At 35.9% G+C, this 22,027-nt stretch overlaps 1 protein-coding gene across 1 annotated transcript in view; it reads left to right on the top strand.

Annotated features, from left to right (window-relative positions):
* LOC138715755 (uncharacterized) overlaps positions 1–19,608 on the top strand; it is a 100,515-nt gene extending 80,907 nt beyond the window's left edge. Inside the window, exons 3-4 of the mRNA XM_069848804.1 lie at positions 18,494–18,690; positions 19,603–19,608. Coding sequence (XP_069704905.1) covers positions 18,494–18,690; positions 19,603–19,608 — 203 coding nt within the window. The remainder of the gene's footprint in view (positions 1–18,493; positions 18,691–19,602) is intronic.
* Positions 19,609–22,027: the final 2,419 nt, after the last annotated feature.

Genomic DNA, 22,027 nt, shown 5'->3' with positions numbered 1-22,027 from the left:
TAGTGAACAATAAATTAAATTCAAGAGTCAAGAAATAATGTAACATGGTACTGCAACGTTAATAATTGCCTTCTGTAATATAACGTACTTTTATAATAATTATAATACATTATGCTACAAATATGCACAAAATTAGGCCCATATATCACACAAATTATATTACACATGAATTCAAGTACAATAGGAACTACCTTGAACTGATAACGTAATAAAATTATGATCTATTACATATTAAACTCAAGTTTCAAGAAACACTGTGATATGGTAGTGTGTCATTAATAATATTGCCTTCTGTAATATACACGTGGTTTTATAATAATTACAATACAATGTGTAATAAATATATACATACTTAGATCTATACAGTTATTTATAACATACATTATTTTGTACATGAATTCAAATACTTTTGAACCTTCATTAACATATGTATATGAATTTCTTGGAATAATTTGTCATTATGGTAAACAAATATTTTTATATATTCAGGCTATTGGAGACATAATATAGTCTACTACATTATTTACCTTATTATTCCACACAAGACATAATATAATTTCACCATTATAAATCCCACTCTGTTAAGTAAATACTTATTCTTATGCAATCTTTTTCATTTTCTTTATAACATTTCTCTTTGAAATTCCAGACATTTTTATTACTTTATTAATTTCTTTAATTCTAATAAATGTTCTTGTTCTAACCAATGTCGTAATTACTTCTGGCGGAAGAGGAGAACTGATTTCTGCTTCGTTTTTCATGGCAGAATTAACAAAATTTACAGTCTTTTTTATTATAAATTTCTCATGAGAAACAGAATCACCGTGCACATCTGAGAATATACTGTCAACAAGCATGGCAACCAATTGCAGATCCTTAGAAGGGAGAATTAAGTTTCCACGGGGCACTGTAGTAATCCAGTCTTTTTGATTAGCAGAAGTTGACAATTTTGTGGGAATTCCAAGATTCGGGTATTGCTCCATATGTTTTGATGCAGCATATCCTGCAATATATTTTAATCCTCCCTGGGATATCCGCTGTCTTGCAGAGATTTCATATATTTTTTCTGGGAGGCCTATATTTTCTTCAGGATCTCGATCGTTGGTAAATTTGACCGGTTTCAGAATGCCTTTAAGTAATTCTGCCGTTGCACATAGTTCTTTCTGCAGATTATCATTGACTTCTGATTGGCTTGTACTAGGACCCACTATTAATGCCTCTTCTTCCGAAAGCAAATCGGAGGTGTTTTTGTTCTCACAAAACTGAGATAATGGATTTCGACCTAGTATGTACCACTTCAGTCTATGTTTAAAATCTAAAGCAGAGGGATGATCGTTTGTTCTACCCATGCTTCTAATTTCCGAAAAAAAGTTTTCTACCAGATCTTGGTTAAGTTTTCTTGTGATGATGTATTCAATTTTGTACTTGTACCTCATTGCCTCATACAACAATGTTAATGATTGATTATTTATTAGAATCCCCTCCTGATAAGGTAATTTCCTGTTTGCTTCTCCTACTTTAACTGCGGTCATGAAGTCATTCATTTCTGAGAGTATAATATTCTGATCTTGAAGGTTTATTCCGTAACTATGCAGCCCACGGTGGGTACAGAATTTAGAAACGGTATTAAATAAATCAAACCAATCATTAGTTAATTTTATTGCCTTTGAAGTTTCTTTCCATTCATTTGATCTCAACAACTCGTTTTCACCACACCATTTCAAAGCTTTTGCAACTCTGTTGGAAAATAGGCCTAATTGTGCTGCCAAACTAACTTTTTGTCTTTGGGTACCACGGACACTTAAGTGTAACGGAGTTAACTTGTAAGATAATTTTGTATCAGAGGACGAGGATGCACGTAAAAGTTAATGAATTGGTTCTGATGAAATGTTCAATCCGTTCAAGTTGAAACCATGATCTAGAAAGTGATTCCTGTGTAATTTCAATAAATGTGGAGCGTCTGAAAAAACAAATATTTCTCGAGTTGAATCATTTGGATTAGGAAAACTGCAATTTAGTTTGGTAGAAATTTTCAAATCACGCCACAATTTTCTGTTACTTCCACCTAAATCGCTAACTGTGGCCACAACTTGAAAACCACTGCCTTCTAACTGGCAAATTATGTCTGTTAGGATTTCTTTTGTCATTGTCTGATCATATTTATAGTATACGGGCTGCTTCCACCTTGCAAACAAACCACGTGCAAAAACAACCTGCACTGCCTTATGAGGTCCAATTATTTGTTCTTCCCTACTGTCAAAAGAAACCTCCTCATTTAAATACATCTCATCAAATGCTAATACTGTTACACGATCTAACTCCGACATATTTGTAGCTCTCGCCTTCATTAATTTTAAGACATCATGAAGTACACCTTCCTCAAGCGATAATTGTTTTACTGCCCATTTTCTCAGAGTTGACAAATCAGGTAACGGGTAATTTAATTTTGTTCTTAAGTATCGGTATGTTTTTGGACTTAGGTTTCGAAGTGTTATTGCAGTACCGTAATCTTCTACAGACCATTTCACCCTACGTGTTTTATTCAAAAGAGCATCAATTTGCCCAATAGTGAAAAATGGTTTCAAAATTTCAGCCACTTTAGATTTAACTTCTGTTTGTCTAATGTTTTTCAATGAAATTAAATCCTCATGTAATTTTCTTTTGTCTTCTTCATGTTTCCTGTTGGCAGCTGTCAATTCCTTAATCCTCGTTTCTAGAGAGTAATTCTTCTCTTCTAATTCTTGAATTCTTTGTATTAGTATTTGGCATTCCTCTGTGACAGTAGACTCAGTGGCTCCGCGATTTTCCATTGTTACATTAGTGCTGGATGCTCCTGTTGCGCTGAAGTGAAAGAAAGTTAATAGGTACAGTAGCCTACATGCAATCAGGGGCGTATTTAGGCCTCGGCAGACTAAGCAGCTGCCTAGGACGGCAGATTTTGAGGGAGCGACTTTTAAGCTATTACTGTTAATTTTTTATATGTTTTTTAAATTTTATTCATAAATCTTTTAAAGAGTACATGAACTTAAACACACAATGAAAAGGATATGAATAACATTGGCAACAATCAGTTCAAATTATGTATTGTAATGAATGTCTAGTTAGGTTTATTAAAGAAACTGTACTCAACGCAATGAGCTGCGATCGCTGTCTGCAGTAAAGATGACGTCACACGCCTCGGCCGCTATCGCAACAGCATGCGCAGTCCCACACCTTTACTATGTTTCCGCCATGCCCCCAGCCGTTATAGCTGGCATTCGCAACCGGATTTCGCTACCTATCGTAGCTCCCCAAGTGCATCACGATGCTGGGTGGGCACCGGTCCCATACACTGGCCGAAATTTCATGAGAAAATTTCTTCCCCCATGAGGACTCGAACCAGCGCGCATTCCGTAACGCGATTCCTAGGCAGGATGCCTTAGACCACGACGCCACGGCGTGGGACCTCACTTTCATTTGGTCATAAAATATCATAAATAAAATCAGACAATTCCCGTGCGGGTGTGGGAGCTTATAAAAGTTTCAATTACATTCCTCATATCGAATTCAGTTACAATTTCTTCCCACGTCTTTTCTTTAGATTTTGGAGTAACACACTAGGCCTTTTTATTTCCAATAATGTTTACATATCTATATATATAATTTGAACTGGTAATGGAAATTACGGGAAAACGGCTGAACGGATTTTAAAAAATGACCCCTCATTTTGAAGCTTGGAACCCAAAGTTTTTCGGAAAAATAGTAGTTTTCAGTGAAATGTCAATTTTCCTACATAATTTTCCTATTTTCCGAAATCCATTTGTTATCAGTTTTGAGCACTAATTTTATTGAATCACGGTCGACTTGATTGAATTTCAGAACAAAACACACACTACAATAAACAATAGGCTATTACACGAAGGCCATGACCTGCAGGATTGCCGACATATTTAGAGCTCAATCCAATTTGTTATTAAAAACTGATTCTGCAGTGTATAATTTTGTGAGTATAGCTGTGTATTGGATATTCAAATCTACGAAACTTGAGGTGGTTTGATGACATTATTACCATTAGAAATTAAATATTATTATAGTTATTGTCATGATGCGTCTATTTTTCATTAATTATACATAATATTAATGCTATATTGATGACATGAAAGTGAAACTTTTTGAGGTTATGTAAGTAAATGTAGAGAATATCTTAATTTAGATCTTCATTTCTATAATTTACCGAGTGGCGGCTATATATAACTATAAAACTTAAGTAAGGTAATAATATTGTTATTAAAAATCAAAGATTTTTTATACTTATTAACCCAGTGGGGTTGGGTCCTTTTCATATACTTAATGGCGGTGTAGTGTAGATATTGATATGTATTGATCAGTATTGACTCGAGAGAGCGCATAAAATATAATTCCTAAGGAAAGATAAAAAAGTATTACTTACTGATAAAATAAGAGGCCTAGAAAATTATGTACTCTTCAGATCATTTCAGCATGATGTCTTAGTAGGATAAAATGATTTTACGCTCTACATTTAAAGTTCTACATGCAGCAGCTATACCAAAATGCTATTGTTCGAAAGCATAGCAAACCTGACATTTTTTTAACTTTTGCCTACAATCCACAATGACCTGATATAGCTATTGCTATCGTCCTGACATTGATACTTGCGTTTTCGCGTTGAAACTCAAAAACTGAATGGGGATAGGTTCAAGAAAAAGTATTTGGCCTAAAAGAACCCATTGAGAGGGAGTATGTTTCATTATTATGGAAGCAAATAACTATCAAAAGAGTCAAGTATTCTTAATTGAAAATAAATCTGAAAAATTTTTATTTGAACGTCTAACGAACTTAGTTTGCAGCAGCACCTGCTGCACAAGCCACTAGTTTTAATAGAATTATACCTAACAGTTTCACTTTTTGCGGGAAATTTGCAGGTCGTTGTTTCTTAGCAACATTCTCATCCATAATATATTCATCCCGTTCAGTCACTACACTTGTCACGCAGTGGCTGCTCGTGACCTAAAAGATGCGTGAAGCAGTGTTAAGGTACGGTCACACATCGATACTTTTGCAGCGCAACTTTTGTACTGCAGCTGCAAAAGTTGCGTGTCGTGTTCACACGTAAGCCAAAAGTAGCGCGCTGCACGCTACTTTTCGTGCTGCGCAACCCGAGTGCTGCAAAAGTTGCAACTGGAGGTTACGAGTCTGTTCACACACAAGGCGCTACTTTTGCAGCCGCAGTCATGCTGCAGGTTTCCATCTTCGTGTTGACTTCTCAATATACATTTTGTGGTTATGTTCGCATTATTAAGAAACTCATGCGAAAGCTTCCTTATCTATTATTTGCTTTTCTGTCGTATTTAATATTCAGAAATTGACATTATTTTTTACTATAAGGCTTTTAAAAACGCCTATATACTTAAATGATAACCAACAGTATATTCACGCAATCAATGTTGGCAACCCTCCTGTTTGAAACTACGCTACGGAAAATTTAAAAAATGAATTATATCGTCAGCAATTATGCTCAGACTGTGTTGTGTATTTAATAATTGTTACAAATAATTTATTTTCATCACATTTAACATTAAAATATATCCAAACAATAAAAGTATCATTGACACATTTGGGTGGTAGCATTGGTTGCAACCGCAGCAAAAGTTTCAACAAAACCGATATCAAAAATGCTGCGGCAGCGACCCTGAGAACCCTGTTCACACGTCGCTACTTTTAATTATAATTTAACATTAGCTCATATTTAGAGAAACCACAATATTAACTGTCAATAGATACAGTGTTAGTATAATTACATCAATCAACGTTAAAAGCCACCGGCGTAGCTCTGTCGGTTAAGGCGCTTGCCTGCCGATCCAGAGTTGCGTTCAGGCGCGGCTTCGATTCCCGCTTGGGCTGATTACCTAAACCATTTCCAACTAAAGATTGAAGTAGACGTAAACAAAACCGAAATGTATTACTCCGCAATCTCTAGCTAGTACCAAAGCAGCCACCAGGGCGCATTATTTTCAGCAAGTGAGCACGCAGGGCAGCCACCGTCTGATATATTGCAGACATTTCAACACATTCATTGAACTAATCCGTAAAATGCTCACAGAAGGTTAATATTTATTATTTCTCTACTGGGAATAGTGGATTTTAATTTTCTGTAGATTCGTGATTAAATGTTATTCTTTGAAGAGTGGAGAATTTCTTTAATTCTACAGAAATTTATTTGAGGTTGACAACACTAAATCTCGCACTGTTTTATACCAGCCGTGCTGATGTGCTCTGTGAAGCTGCAAGTCCCTTGGGAGGGATTTAATGCCTATTACGCATGCGCGTTGCCATAATACACGTTACAATGATTTAACACGCAATGTCTGAAACTACATGTTGTTTAAATCGTAAGAAAGTGTTCTTATAAGCATGTTTAATTCACTCGTATTCCATGTATATTATACATTTTATTATTTTAGAAGGAACTATTTTAATATGAGGAAGAAGATGACAAGCATGAGTTTGGAGGCGTTGTGCGTCCAATAGCCAATCAGGAACCATTAAGCTACGTGCATTTATTTAAATTTACTTCAATCTTTAGCTGGAAAGAGAGTAGTTGGGTTTCTTCCGAGGTTTTTCCCAAACGTAAGGCAAATGTCAAGTAATCTATGGCGAATCCTCGGCCTCATCTCGCCAGATACCATCTTGCTATCACTAATCCCATCGACGCTAAATAACCTCGTAGTTGATACAGCGTCGTTAAATAACCAAGTAAAAAATCAACGTTAAAATCTTTATCAGAATATTATTTTTGACTACATAAATTAGTGCGAGGAACTGTTATTTCACTCATAATTATTATATCAGCCACAGTGCACACTAACACTTCAACTGAACACAACTCACGAAAGGGATAACTCGGAAGCTAATTCTATCCAATGCTAAAGCTAGCTTCTTGCGAGCCTTGCGACCAGGGTAGTTTAGTTAGAAAGGGATGGAAAATCTGCGGGGTGGGTTAACAGAAGAATGTGTGAAAGAAACGAGTCTGTGGAGGGGATTGTAAGCTAGTGTGTGCAGGCTTCATGTTTACTGCTGCATCACAAATCATCCTGAGCTGCCGCATCACAACATTTAAGACGTACATTTAAATTGTATTAAAATTAATAAATAATTTTGCTCATAAACGGCAGTTTATTATGGAGTTATTAACTGGGGAAGCTGAGCTTTTTAGCTTACATTGACGCTAACGCCACTGGTGCAGTCCACCCAAGCAACCCAAGCACGGCTTGGGCAGCACTGATTGATTATAAGAATCACGATATCTACGTAAATCCATGACCAAACTTTCTGTTTATTTAATCATAAAGTCCTGAAATATTTCTAAATACGTTTTGTTAATTGTAAGTCGCATGATGGGGCATATACAGGGACATCATTTTATTTTTACTTGCATTTTTATTGTACCTGCATTTCTGAATGTACTTCACTCTCACCCCTTCACTAATGTCCTTGCTCCCGTCAGACACACAAACTTATGGCCGCTGTTGCATTCAAAGTCTTCAAGCAGTGAAGTAAACACTGCAGTGTATAGTGTGTTTCAGAAATATGGTTGCGTTTTCTATAGAAGAAAGAACCTATATTAATAATATCGTACTAAAAAATTATATTCAAGAAACGATAAATTCAATTTCAGATAATATGCTTCAAAATGTTTTTAATAATTTGCGTAAAGAATTGAAGCCTGCATTGCAATGAACGGCAACCAATTTCAGCAACTTGTTTAAAAATTCAGATTAGCTTATTTTGAATTGAGGTGGCTAGGAGCAAAGGAATGCTAGTGACATTTGTAATAACATGAGTTAAGTGCATCCAGTGTAAGCTAAAGTATCTAAAATTTTAGTGGCAAAGGGATATTTTAATCTCATCACACATTAAAATTTAAATAAAAATTTCACCAATTTTACGAAAGCTTAAATATTTAAACCCCATTTTCTCAAAAGTAACTTAAGTGCACTTACAGCCCTTTACTTATGACCCCTCAATTTAAATGCACTCTCTATAGGCTATTGTATGTTAACACCAATAATTAATATGCTAAATAAAGTAGACATTACATAATGAACATAGCCGCCTGAAAAGTTGAGTTTTTGAAAAAAAAATGTTACTACTCTACTGTATTTTGATACATTCCATAAAAGTGATGATCAAACTGAAAATCGTAATATCGTATTTCCCTACAACATAAATGGATACACTACATTTCTCTCCTCCTATACCTAGTAAAATGATTTGTTTACATATTGCACTAGTAACATCAAACTCCTGTAATGGAAGGGGGCAACAGTGTTTCCGAGTATAGCCAGGTTAATGTTAAAAATATTGGTAAACATAAAATGATGTCCCTGTACAATGCATATACTGCGGTCCCGAACTGGCAGCTGCGTGCCAGCGCCAGCAGTGCTGAATGCAGGTTATAATATATGTCTAATTTTATTAACTAAAAGAATTGAAAGTGATGGGTAAAAACCATGTTTCTAATAGAAAAAATAAATGTTTTAGGCTATATTTAAATACATTTTTAATAAATGAAGTTTTAGGTACTAAATACGTAAGTTGGCTATTCTGTTGGTGAGCACAGAAGGGACAGCAGTTTGACGAGGTTTTCGGTGCTTGCGGGGAAGTGAAAACCAAGGTCAGTGGACGGTCGGTCGCTATCGCTCTCACAGGTCCCTTCATAACAGCCTTTAAAGAGAAAGTGAAGGCGTTGTAAATCTGTGACGTCATCATGGGGAGAGACTTCACTGTCAACCCCTCGGCTTGCGCTGTCTTTATTAGTAGTTACTGGACTTTAGAAAACGCAGGGTGTGTTTGTGATTTTGTATAGACCTTCATTGTGTGCTGTTTATAATAGGCCTATATTGTTACTATTATAGCATGCAAAATGCCAAATTGTGCGGTGAGCAAGTGTCAGAAACTAAAGGCTCGAGTGCTATTTATCATAAGTTTCCCTCTGTTCCAAAGCTCCGAAAATTTTGTAGTAATTGTTATCGAAAAGATGAATTTAATCTTGAAACTGCGCGTATTTGTTCCGAACATTTCACATCTGATTCCTATGAGCGTGATTTGAAAACCGAGCTTTTGAACATAGACTACCAGCAAAGAAAAAATTGAAATTAAACGCCCAACCATCGCTGAATTTACCAGTGTGCTATGTGAAAAACAGTGAGATAAACAGCGCTAGAAGTAAACGTATAGAAGAGAGAACTTACAGAAAAAAAACTTTTGTCTGAGGTAAGTGAACCATTAGATGCAAAAACAACAGTGCGGCAGGACGATCCATTGGGTGTGTTATCTTTCGTCTGTTCGTTAGAAAATGAGGGGCTGGATCTCAAAAAAGAAGATGAACTACGTATAGAAAATTAAAAACATAAATTAGACATTGAAAAGTTAGAGTCGAAATTAAAAGCATTACAAATAAAATATAAAAAGCAAGCATATTTTAGGGTCAACCAAAATTCACAACGACAAAGAAAGTGTTTAAATCGCTTAGTAAATGGAAAAGTAAAACATTTATTAGCTAAAGTGTTCACTGCAGGGCAAATAAAAATGCTTATTAGCGGGAAAAGAAAGCAAAGATGGGAAGAACAATATATAATTCCGGCATTAGCTCAGCGAGCAATTAGTGATAAACTGTACAATCATCTGAGATCACAAGTGGGAATTCCTCTACCAAGCGTTGCTACCCTGCAGCGTCGGACAAAAAAAAATTGTCCATTTCTCCTAGTATACTTACACCGGTACTGAAGATTTTAAAAGGGCAGGGGCTGTCTTTGAGCGAAATGGATAAGTTATCAGTTTTACTATTTGATGAGATGAATGTCAATTGTGTAATTTGTTACGATCACGGGAACGATTCGATATTGGGCCCTCACAGAAATGCTCAAATCGTGGTGATCCGATGACTGACAGGTGAGGGGAAGCAGCCCATCTATTATGATTTCGATAAAACAATGAACAGAGAGCTACTGTTCGAAATTATAACAGAAATTGAAGTGGCAGGTTTCAGAGTAGTTGCAATTGTTTCTGATCTGAGTGGCGGCAATAGAAGACGGTGGAATGAGTTACAAATAAATATAAATCAAACCTGCTTTTCAAACCCTGCTCCCGACGAAAATATTTGGGTTTTTGCAGATTTGCCCCACTAGATTAAGTTATTAAGAAACCATTTTATTGACAGTGGGTTTCAATTGAATGACACAATTATAGCAAAAAATGTAATTGAACGGTTTATTAAATCCGATTCTTCGGAATTGCAACTATTCCCGAAATTACATTGGGTCACATTACTGTGCAAGAGAATGATAGGCAAAAAGTTCCACCAGCTATGGAACTTTTTTCGCATGACACTGTTGCTCTGATTAAATATTTGGTACAGTACCCGAAAGTGAAGAAGTTCATTAATTTTTTCAACTCTTAAATGACTTCACAGATGTAATGAACTCGGGAATTCCGAAAGATCTTACACACAATAAACTGAAATGTGCCTTCGGGATTAACCACAAGGAACAAGTAGAGATAGGCCCTATTAGGTAGAATTGAGGAAACTGTAAAAGAACTGAGAGTCAAAAGCAAAAATACTCTTCTACCTTTTCAGAATGGATTCCTTACCTCTATTAAGAGCTTGAAAGGGTTGTATAGCAATTTAAAAGAAAAAGGAATTGATTATATAATGACCAGGAAACTCAATCAAGACGCCCTGGAAAACCTGTTTTCCCAAATTCGTGGGATGGGATATTTTTATAATAAACTTCTACCCGTCGAAGTAAAAAATCGCTTCGCCTATTAATATTAGGATGTCGCCTGCCCCACGCTACAAGTGCCCCTGTAGAAGATTCGGGTGGAGTAATAATAACAAAGCAAGTTTTCCAGGATCTCGTAGACATTTCTCATGAAAGCATGAACGAAATCCCTGAGGAAATAAACTCATTAGAGATGGATATTGGTGATAGAATTGACACAACAGAGCTAATGAAAAGGGAAGAAATGGAAGCACTCAGATATGTTGCTGGTTATATTGCTAGAAAATGTAATAAGAAAAGTGCTGTTTCGGATGCTAATTCCAATCAACAATCTCCAGGATGGATAGAGGTCGTTTCACGTGGTGGACTGGTTTATCCCTCTTCTCAATGAATGGCAACAATTGAAGAGTGTGAAGTTGTATTTAGAAAATTTCATAAAAAATCACCCAACAGAATAAAGAATGTAGGCCTAATTGGCCTTTTATTTAGACTTTTGAGGAAAAAGTTTCCAGATGAAGATCCGGAATTATTGAAGTTATTTAGTAGAGCACGGAAATTTTTTAGAATTCGTTACCTAAATAGAAGGAAACAGGACATCAAAAGAAGAAACTGTATGGAGCGGAAACAATGGTTGCTGCTTGTTGTGTCCTTCACAAGACTAGGCGAGTCAGTTTAAATTTTGTGAAACATTCTTAAAATAAAATGTTCTATTTGTAAAATCAGTGTCACAATTGGGAGACTTGCACTCTCCACTGCTATTGAAATCCCTCCTCAACCACTTCACTAAGGAGTGTAGGTTAATTTACAAAATATTCATTTAACAATCCTGTATATAAAATTAATTATTAATTAGTTTTAGTGCACACTCTACTCCAGTGTTATTAAGGGAAATTTAATACATTTTGCATGCGTAATTTAAATTCTGTCGTTCGCCAGTGTAGTTTTTATTTATTCAGTACTACTTTAATATAATTAATATTTTGAGGCTCGAAAACAGAAATTGACGTGTAAAATAAACTAAATATACTTATTGTTCAATGCGTATTCGTTAATAACTTTCTTTAAAATTGGACAGAAATATTCTACAAAGGTTAGAGATACAAAAGCAAGTAGCTACTATGAAGCATTCATAATAGTTTTTATATTGTTATAAGAATTTGGAAAGTAAACGATCATTGAATTAAAAAAAAAAAAAAAATGGGATATTGAAGTGGGAGTTCTAGTACCTCTAAGGCCTATATTACACTATCACATTTCTGTGTCACAGAAGTTTTATAAATTATATATGATAAAATATTTTACAGTGTAATATAGCATCTTTTATCACATCTAGCTGTGACATAGTTCTATGATAAAAGTTATGGTCATCATCATACCTTTGATAAAATCTGTGACTGAGAAGAAAGAAAATGGCGGACATTAAGTACATATGGTCTGTGAAAATCACAAAACTTTTAATATCACATTATGAGTCACATGAAATGTTTCATCATCCATTATTAAATACCTAGTATAGGTTATATAAGAATTCACATCTTCATACTGAAGTTCTCTCAGTAGAGTTTGATGGATTCATTTTGTATCTTTTCTCCCTACTCCAATCTCTAACCCAAATCGTCAGCTTAAAATGTAAACCTGCTAACTAACAAAAAGCAAATTTTATAGGGGAAACAAAAAACTGAGTATAAATTAACTCTGAAACTTCACCACCTGTACTTAGGGTTTGGTCCTAAAGTTTCAGAGTTAATTTATACTCAGTTTTTTTTGTTTCCCCTTTAAAATTTTCTTTTTGTTGGTTAGCAGGTTTACACTCTAAGCCGACGAAATATATTCTTTCTTTGAGTTCTTCTTTAGTATTAATGCAATAACCATTACTGCATTTAAAGCTACAACTAGCATGGAACTGTTGTGGATCCATTGTTAGAACTGTGATGAAAGATATGATCAAAGTTTTGACATAGTGTAATATAGTCAAAATCTTACATTTGATCATAGGCCTATATGTATGATCAAAGATTTTATCATATTCTGTGACACAGAAATTTGATAGTGTAATATAGGCTTTACTCCTCCAGTGTGTTAAATGTTATGTTTTATTTAACGACACTCGCAACTGCAGAGGTTATATCAGCGTCGCTGGGTGTGCCGGAATCTTGTCCCGCAGGAGTTCTTTTACATGCCAGTAAATGTACTGGCATGAGCCTGTCGCATTTAAGCACACTTAAATGCCATTGACCTGGCCCGGGATCGAACCCGCAACCTTGGGCATAGAAGGCCAACGCTATACCAACTCGCCAACCAGGTCGACTCCTCCAGTGTGTATGTGACCCAAACAAATATATAAATATAGATCTTTAAATCACTTGGTTATCGTAGAAAATGCAAGCTGAGGGTTGGCAATGAGTATAGTGTTCCTGTGGTGACGTCACAGATTTACAACCGTCTTGACCTTCCCTTTAAACGCTGTTATGAAGAGACCTGTGAGAGCAATAGCGACCGACCGTCCACGGACCTTGAGTGAAAAGGGTAACTGAAGCACGCGTATTTCTCCATGCCGACATCTTTCCTGTGCTTAGCTCTACAGTGGAGGGTGAATGATACAACGTGTCAAGGCTGACGATTCAAATGCTTTAACAATACAGAATGGAAACATATGGTAACTATTTAAATTAAAGAAGTATTTTTGAGGTTTTTAAAACAAAACATATTTTTCTCTCTTACTTCTATTATGTGCACATGTGTAGCACATGAGCACATAAGTACCAGCCGCCCCTGGTTAAAGTATCATTAAACACCTTTAAAATCGCTATACTTGCAGCCATTACCTTCAAGAAGACTGAATATACCCGTATAAGTACTAAGGTTTTATCAACATTAAGTGTTAGTTTATCTGCAATACATCAATCAACAATCATTCATTAGATTCAACACTGTATTAGAAGTGTTTATATAAGGTGATCATATTATTTACTTCGATAATCACACTTATATCATCTACAAATGAGATTACTTGGGATAAAATATGTATGGTTGAGGCTCAGCATTTAATATAAACTAGAAAATATCATGTATTTTTAGACAACAAAGACTGGTTGGAACCTCATAAGCCATAAGTAACACCAATATGGCATCACTCATGAGGCAGCTAAACAAGGAAGTAATGGGGTAGGGTGGCCAGTTCCTTTTCCCCTCCATTGTATACATCGCTGACTAGTAACATATTACACTAACCAGACTTCAGAGATATACAAATAATAATTGTTCTTCTGACATATCATCAAGTGAGATGTACTGCCTGATAATAAACACAACAGCCAGAACCAAAATAATCTACTTGCTCGTGAAATTACTTTACAATTTATGCACAGACAAGCTTTAAACAACTGGACTGTCTTGATATTCAACTTCAACACAGTCCTCAGCTTTCTGCATGTAATGTTGTTGTTGTTGTTGTTTTCTAATGCCAGGCGTTTGACAATAAAGTCATTTGACCTCTTGCACTCCAATATTTTTCAAAGATGTCATGGTCAGCCACTGAAGCACAGATTTTGGGGTGTTCCGAATCCATTTCTTGGTTTGAGTTGCACAATGGACAGTTAGGGGACTGATATATGTATTCCAATTCTATGCAGGTGTTTGGCCAAACAATCATGGCCTGTTGCCAATCTAAATGCAGCCACAGACGATTTTCGTGGTAAATCGGGAATTAACTGTGGATTATGATGCAGAGAGTTCCATTTTTTCCCTTGAGATTGTGTTATCAAATTTTGTTTGTTGAAGTCTAAGTATGTAGATTTAAAAAATCTTTTCACAGAGTAATACGTAGATTTAGTAACAGGTCTGTAAGTAGCAGTGCTGCCCTTCTTTGCTAAAGCATCCGCATTCTCGTTTCCCAGGATTCCACAATGGGTTGGTATCCATTGGAATAAAATTCTTTTATTGAGTGATATTAATTGAGAGAACATTTTAGTTATTTCTTCTGTTTGAGATGAAGGTGTGTGTTTAGAGACTATTGATAGAATAGCTGCTTTGGAGTCTGACTCTGCATGTAATGTAATGGTAGCTGAAGATACAAAAAAAAATCGGTATTAATTAAGCTGAAACTAATCAGAAAGATGGAGTGACTTATTTCTTAAGTATTTACCACTGAAAGCCAACCAGTCAAATAACATAGGTAGGCCTACTTCTTGAATCACTTATATTTTTGTGGGAAATTAAAAAAAAAAACTGTTTATTGAAAATACTAAATATTTAAAAAATCTGAAAACATGATATGTTATACTACAAAATAAAGGAAACTTGTTAAGGAAATTTTCAGTTATTATCATCAAAATTGTCAAGCATACAGCTTTTTGAAAAGGTTGGACAAAGGGCCTTTCTTAAATGAACACATTTTTCCATTCTTCAATGAAACATTTATTACAAAAATAAGCAGTAAACATGAGATGTAGGCCTGTGTTTCATTATTTTTTTACCCCTTCCCTTCTGTGTTTATTCCACTCGTCTCCTACTTTGCTTTTTGGCCATGAAGATGTGAGAGTGCGGAACAATTCACTTTTGTCTTCAGGAATGTCTGGCAATAGCGATTTCAGGTCACGAACTTTGTCCTCTGTAATTGGTTGACAACCAGTGTAAGTCTTTTGGTTTGGCAAAGCTATTTCTGCTCCAAATGCAAATAGAAAGTGTTTGGTTTGTAATCCTCCAATGTAAGGTAATGCCTCTACGTATCCATTTCTTTCTTTGTCCAGATGAACTGGTGGTAGGAGTTGATATTGCAAAGACTTCTCTTTCCTTTCTTAGAATTCTTCAATCTATGAACTTGGCTTTCTTCTGATACAGGAGATTTCTTATACATAGTGGAGCACCAGGTTTGGAAGTCCAAGATGTCTTCAGTTTTAACAAGCCTAACACGAAATTTGTGACTTGCACTTGCAATAATTTCTATCACATCTCTGACTGTATAATGTCTATCCACTTTGTTTGTACCAAAATCTCAGTCATTTGGCAGGTATGAATGCCCATGTAGTCTGTACACATCTCTTGAAAAGCGACCCGTATGCACAAGTGTCATCAAGAAGCAAATCATGGAATGATTTTTGTTTTGCTTTGCTGCCTTATCAATGTAAATGTACAGTTCATCAATGTTGCTTGACACTTCTTCCCTCACATGTGTGAGGAAGAAAGAGCACACATCACCACTCCCTTTCCTTGCAATGCCTTCATGATATACAAAAAAGTAGGCCTCACAAGACTTAACATTGTAAATAGAAAATACATTGTGTCAGCGGCTTTAAGTAAAACACCTGCTGGATGGAAATGAGGCCGATATATATTCTGCATATAATCAATCGTCAAACATAAAACATTGTCTTTATCTTTGTAGTATTCCTTCATTTGCTTCGTCGGTCTGGTTGGCGCAGTTGGTATAGCGCTGGCTTTCTATGCCCGAGGGTGCGGGTTCAATCCCGGGCCAGGTCGATGGCATTTAAGTGTGCTTAATTGCGACAAGCTCATGTCAGTAAATTTACTGGCATATAAAAGAACTCCTGTGGGACAAAATTCCGGCGCACCGGCGATGCTGAAATAACCTCGGCAGTTGTAAGCGTCATTAAATAAAACAGAACAATTTTCATTTGCTTCAGGGATGCATAAAATTAATTGCTCCTCCTTTTGTGAACAATTAGTTGAGCTTCTGCCACTCTCTTACCAGTTTCATTAAGAGTGAAGCTCCTCGCATTCACCGTATGTAGCCTATCTATCTGCAGTCTACCAAACCTGTAGTCATATTTTACAGAACAATCAGAATATTTTTCCTTAAAAAGAGTATACATTTTTTTAATGTCAACTTTGAATCAAGGTAGTGTACTTCCTTGGATGAATAATGACTTGTTTTCAAGGGAAAACTTGCAATGTGATCTTTTACTTGCATCACTGTAGTGATTGGAATAGTCTTCTGGTTCTGTTGTTTGCCTCTGTTGTCCTTTGGGGATTTATCCAATAAAATGAGTTTTAGTAACCTTCTCACCAACAGCTAACAGATTCAGGAATGCTTTCTTACATACCATACTTCCAGTGGCGGTTCCTCGGAGGAGGGAAGGGAGGAAAGTCCTCCTCACATTTTTCTCTTTTGAAAGTAAATATCAAATGAAATATGTGCCTTGAAATTCGAGGAAGATTCGATAATTTTTAAGTTCACAGCTATAAGAAAAACTCGGTTGATCGAGTTTTAAACGACGCGCGCTCATGTGCCACTAGAAAACTGTGAGAAAGGTGCGAGAGTGTTTGTATGGAGGAAAGAAAATCCTTTCCTCCTTTCCTGCAGTTAACACACATAGACAACAGCGCACTAGCTGCCAGAGAAAGAAGCAGAGTTTTAAAGCAAGCGAATGAACAGTTAGGGAGGAGATCCTCCTCTGAATCAGCGCATGGGCGGGAAATAGAAACCAACTGGTCTTGCAGCAAACCGCAAACTCTCTACCGCTGCCATCTAAAGGTGCTGCATTCAACCAGATTATAACACATCTAGGAGGAGGCACAATAAAAACAGTTTTAACGCAAAGCTATGAAAAACACCATATAAACTTTTTTTAAATAATAAATCAAAATATATTATTCATTGCATTTTATATAAGCTACTAGTCATGGGCCAGTATCGAGGATATCTGAAAGTTAAAGTTAGATTTATGTAAAACAAAGAGGAAGTAGTTCTATGTTAGTATCGCAGATCTTTTTGGCCCCTGAAATTCACTTCCATTCATTGTCTACTAGATAGGACAACAGCCAAGTTGTCCAGTTTTGTACAAATATATTTGAAATTGAAAGTACTCCAAACTACATTATTTTTAACACAAAACAATTAATCGGCCACCTGTAGCTTTGAGCAATAATGGTACTATGACTTTACAAGACCTGACATTCTTCAAAAGCATGTGATACTGAACTTGTAAAATGTACATGTGGCAACACAGACCATGTGGGTGGGTGCTGTGTTCTCGCTTTCTTAACAGATTATTTCTCATTCCCACTTCAGTAAAACGATTCTGGTTATATGTTAGTAGCCGGTCTCTACCAACACGTGTGATGCTGTAGTGTGCGCTAAAAATGCTGCGAGTTTGTGAATTTCCTTGTAATTGTTAATTTGTGCAATTATCCAGCAATGAATGGAAGTGAAAATATATTTGGACAATTTAGGAAACTCAGTTTACAAGAACAGATTATTGCTATACGAAAGAGAAGGCCAACCCTAACACTACCTGGTGTTACATGTATGCATGTAGGCTAATTTGTAGCATGTTTCTCCTCAAGAAGGTGTCATTTTGCGCAATTAACTTCTTTCCTCCTCTTAAGAAATATGCAAGAGCCGCCAGTGCATACTTCCAATTTCCGTTCACCAACCATTACACCCAAGTTTATTTATGAAAGGTCTTTACTCCAGGACATAGGGCCATTCGTAAATAAACAGTTATTACGAAACCCCGTATTACACACACAAAGAGTTGGACACGCGGCCTTTCTTGCCTGTATGAAGCGCCTTGGTATAAGGATTTCATCCATACAATAAAATGAAAATGCCTATTTTGTGGACAAAGGGCCTTTCTTAAATAAGCAATTCACTTATATTCAGTCTTCTTGAAGGTAATTTCTTTCAAGTAATATTTCAGAAAATTTGTTGTGTAGCCAGCAGTATGTCTGTAGTTGCAATTCTATTGCAGCAAGATCGGTGTCTGAACGAGCTGCAGATGCCTGCTATAAACAAGATTGCAATGCTCCCCAGAGTGATGTCCCAGCTGAGGAAGCACAACTTGAAGCACGCGTGTTGTCCGTGCTGGCTGTCTGGTTAGCACCAATGCCTGACGGCAGCATGTCCAGCCTCAAGATCAGGGATAATCTCCTCAAGCTGCTCTGGGAGGTAAGCAGTCCTGTACCCCTCATAGTGTATACACTCAAAGAAACAAAAAAAAATTACCAACCGTGTTTTTTGATGGTACAGTTATCGACATTAATTCAACCCGAATATGTTACATTAACAAAATTAAAAGCAATCCTGATGTTATGCATAATAATCAAGATTTAGAATGGTCAGAAGCTACATTTATACCTGTAAATGCGTATTGATCTAAAAATTGATATTAGAGTATTAGTATAAGGGTGAAGCCACATATTTCTGTTCAGAAGAGACTAGACAAAAAATGAGTGAAAGACAATTGTGTAATATTTTTTTTTTTTATCCAATGCCACCAGGTTGTCTTTTCGACATTTCTGGTCTTCTCTCCTGGCCGTGGCTTAATTGTAATCCACTTCTGAGGTTGGGGCACCTGGAAGGCGGAGTTACATTACCCCGATGATGTGATAGGATGATTATGATGCCAGGAGAGGTTTTAAATCTAAACTTAACCTAAATTCCAGACCATGGACGAACACAGGAATAATCCCCTTTAAGGAAAAATTCCTGTGCTGCAACCGGGAATCGAACCCGGGACCTTATGAACTATAGCCAGAAGCTCTGACCACTAGACCATGAGGCTGGTCGGAATGCTTTTATTAATGTCGGAATTTAGGCGATTCTTCTCACTGACCATATGAAGTATGAAAGATACATGTGAAGGGTTTTTCTTTGCATTAAATAACAAGTATCTATCACAAAAGCAGGACAGAGTAAATTTATCACAATCATATTATTTTTTAAGGTCTGTCATTCATATGAGTTAAATACATATACATTAAGAGAATGATATGCAAAGCTCTTATGACCATTGTTTGCAATTCAGAGGTCCCCTGTCTGTATCAGATAATTGTGTGCTTCAAATTTATGCTTTCGCAGGAATAGACAAAATAATTGTGTAATATAAATAATTGATTAAATGGCGATCTTACTCGTGTTAATTGTTTAAGCCGCACATGCTTACACAATTAACACGAGTAAGATCGCCATTTAATCAATTATTTATATTCAGGTGTTAAAAGTAGTGTACGTAAGATTCAACATGAATTGTATGCATGTTCCAGTTCAAGAAAATGTATTGCAAAATGTCCCATACGTAACACACAAATACTGTGGCTTTACCCATATCCTAATCACTTTCATGTGCACCTTGTATCTCATTCATAACAAATGAAAAGCACGTCAGCCTACTAAGAAAATGTTCCGTGTTCAAGCCCTGCATACGAGTATTTTTTTATTAGGTCTATTGTCACATCTTTGCAATTTGAACATATGTTTGTTGCTCAGAATTATTTTATGTTTCCTGAATACATTTTGGGAAAATTATGTAGCCTGGGAAAGGGTTGTTTTTGGCTGTCATTCAATATACACATCCTTAATCTCTATTGTCACAGATTTCTTGTATTCGGGTGGGAAGGGATACGCTAATTAACCCTAGAATGTTATCGTACGTAATTTTGACGTATAGTTGATCCTCACTGGTTTTCTCGCCAAGAAACAGAGTAATACGTAGATTTAGTAACAGGTCTGTAAGTAGCAGTGCTGCCCTTCTTTGCTAAAGCATCTGCATTCTCGTTTCCCTGGAATATAATTGTTTTATTCTTTTCTTTGAAGTGTTACTTGTTTAGGTCTCTTTTCGTTTCTAATTTTTATTGTCATGAAAATAAACTTACATGAAATACATATATCTTATAATAACCTGCCTAAACATGTAAATTACAACCTGCTGTCATGACTGATAGTCAGCAGCAACTGACAGGTGGAGGCATAGCTAGAAGAAGGAGGGGCTCCTGCATATTTCTTAAGAGGAGGAAAGAAGATAACAGGACGAAATGACACCTTCTTGTATAATACATCATTTTAAAGCTTGAAATCTCTGTTACTTAAATCCATGCATAATTCCCTTCTGTATAGCAATAATCTGTTCTTGAAAATTGAGTTTCCTAAATTTTCTATAATATATAATGTTTTCACTTTCACTTATTGTTGAATAATTGCACAAATTAACAATTACAAGGAAATTCACCTCGCAGCATTCTTCGAGCACACTACAGCATCACACGTGTTGGAAGAGACTATAGCTACTAACACGTAATCGGAACCGCGGAAATGGGAATGGGAAATAATCTGTTAGGAAAGCGAGAACACTGCACCCACCCACGTGGTCTATGTTGCCACATGTACATTTTACAAGTTCTGTATCACATGCTTTTGAAGAATATCAGTTCTTGCAAAGTCATACTATCATTATTGTTCAAAGTTGCCGGTGGCCAATTTTTTATGTTAAAAATAATGTAGCTTGGAGTACCTACTTTCAATTTAAAATATATTTGTACAAAACTGACAAATTGGCTGTTGTCCTGTCTAGTAGACAATGAATGGAAATGAATTTCAGGGGCCAAAAAGATCTGCGATACTAACATAGAACTACTTCCTCTTTGTTTTATATAAACCCGACTTTAACTTTCAAATATCCTTGAAAGTTTCAAACCATGAATAGTAGCTTATATAAAGTGCAATAAATAAAATTTTTGATTTATAATTTTAAAAAAAGTTTATATGGTGTCTTTCATAGTGTTGCGTTAAAACTGTTTTATTGTGCCTCCTCCTAGATGTGTTATAGTCTGGTTGAATGTACCAACGTTAGATGGCAGTGGTAGCGAGCTTGCTGCACGACCAGTCGGTTTCTATTTCCCGCCCATGCTGATTCAGAGGAGGATCTTCTCTCCTCAAAGTAAACAGTTCCATTAGTACCAGTAACAGATTTTAAAATAAAATTTAATGCCTATTTCATACCCCACATTTTTTATGTTAATGTATTTTCAGTTACAATATAACACCATACTTTAAAAAATAAAAACTAAAATTGTTCTGCATTGATAACAAGGCACAAAGTTTAAACATGTCGATTAATTTGTTACATATGGGATATCGTCTTCATTTTTAACAGAATACTACTAACGTTTAAACTGGATAAATCTTTTAAATATATGATATGAAAGACTTTAAAGTACATATCTTGAAAACATAGGTAGAAATATTTCAAATAAATTATTTAAGCTTTAAGCCTTTTAAACTTTGTCCCATAAGTAACAGAAAATTACACCACTGGAAACATTTTCAAGCTCCCTTTCAAAATTCTGTATATTTTTGCAAAATTATGCATGAAACATGCTACAAATTAGCCAACATGCATACATGTAAGACCAGGTAGTGTTGGGGTTGACCTTCCCTTCTGTGAAAAGATTTATTCAATCTACATACTTAGACTTCAACAAACAAAATTTGATAACACAATCCCATG

Source organism: Periplaneta americana, chromosome 15 (assembly GCF_040183065.1).
Source record: "Periplaneta americana isolate PAMFEO1 chromosome 15, P.americana_PAMFEO1_priV1, whole genome shotgun sequence".
Classification (NCBI taxonomy): domain Eukaryota; kingdom Metazoa; phylum Arthropoda; class Insecta; order Blattodea; family Blattidae; genus Periplaneta; species Periplaneta americana.
Note: the sequence above shows the minus strand (reverse complement) of the source record. Positions and strands in the feature narration are given on the sequence as shown.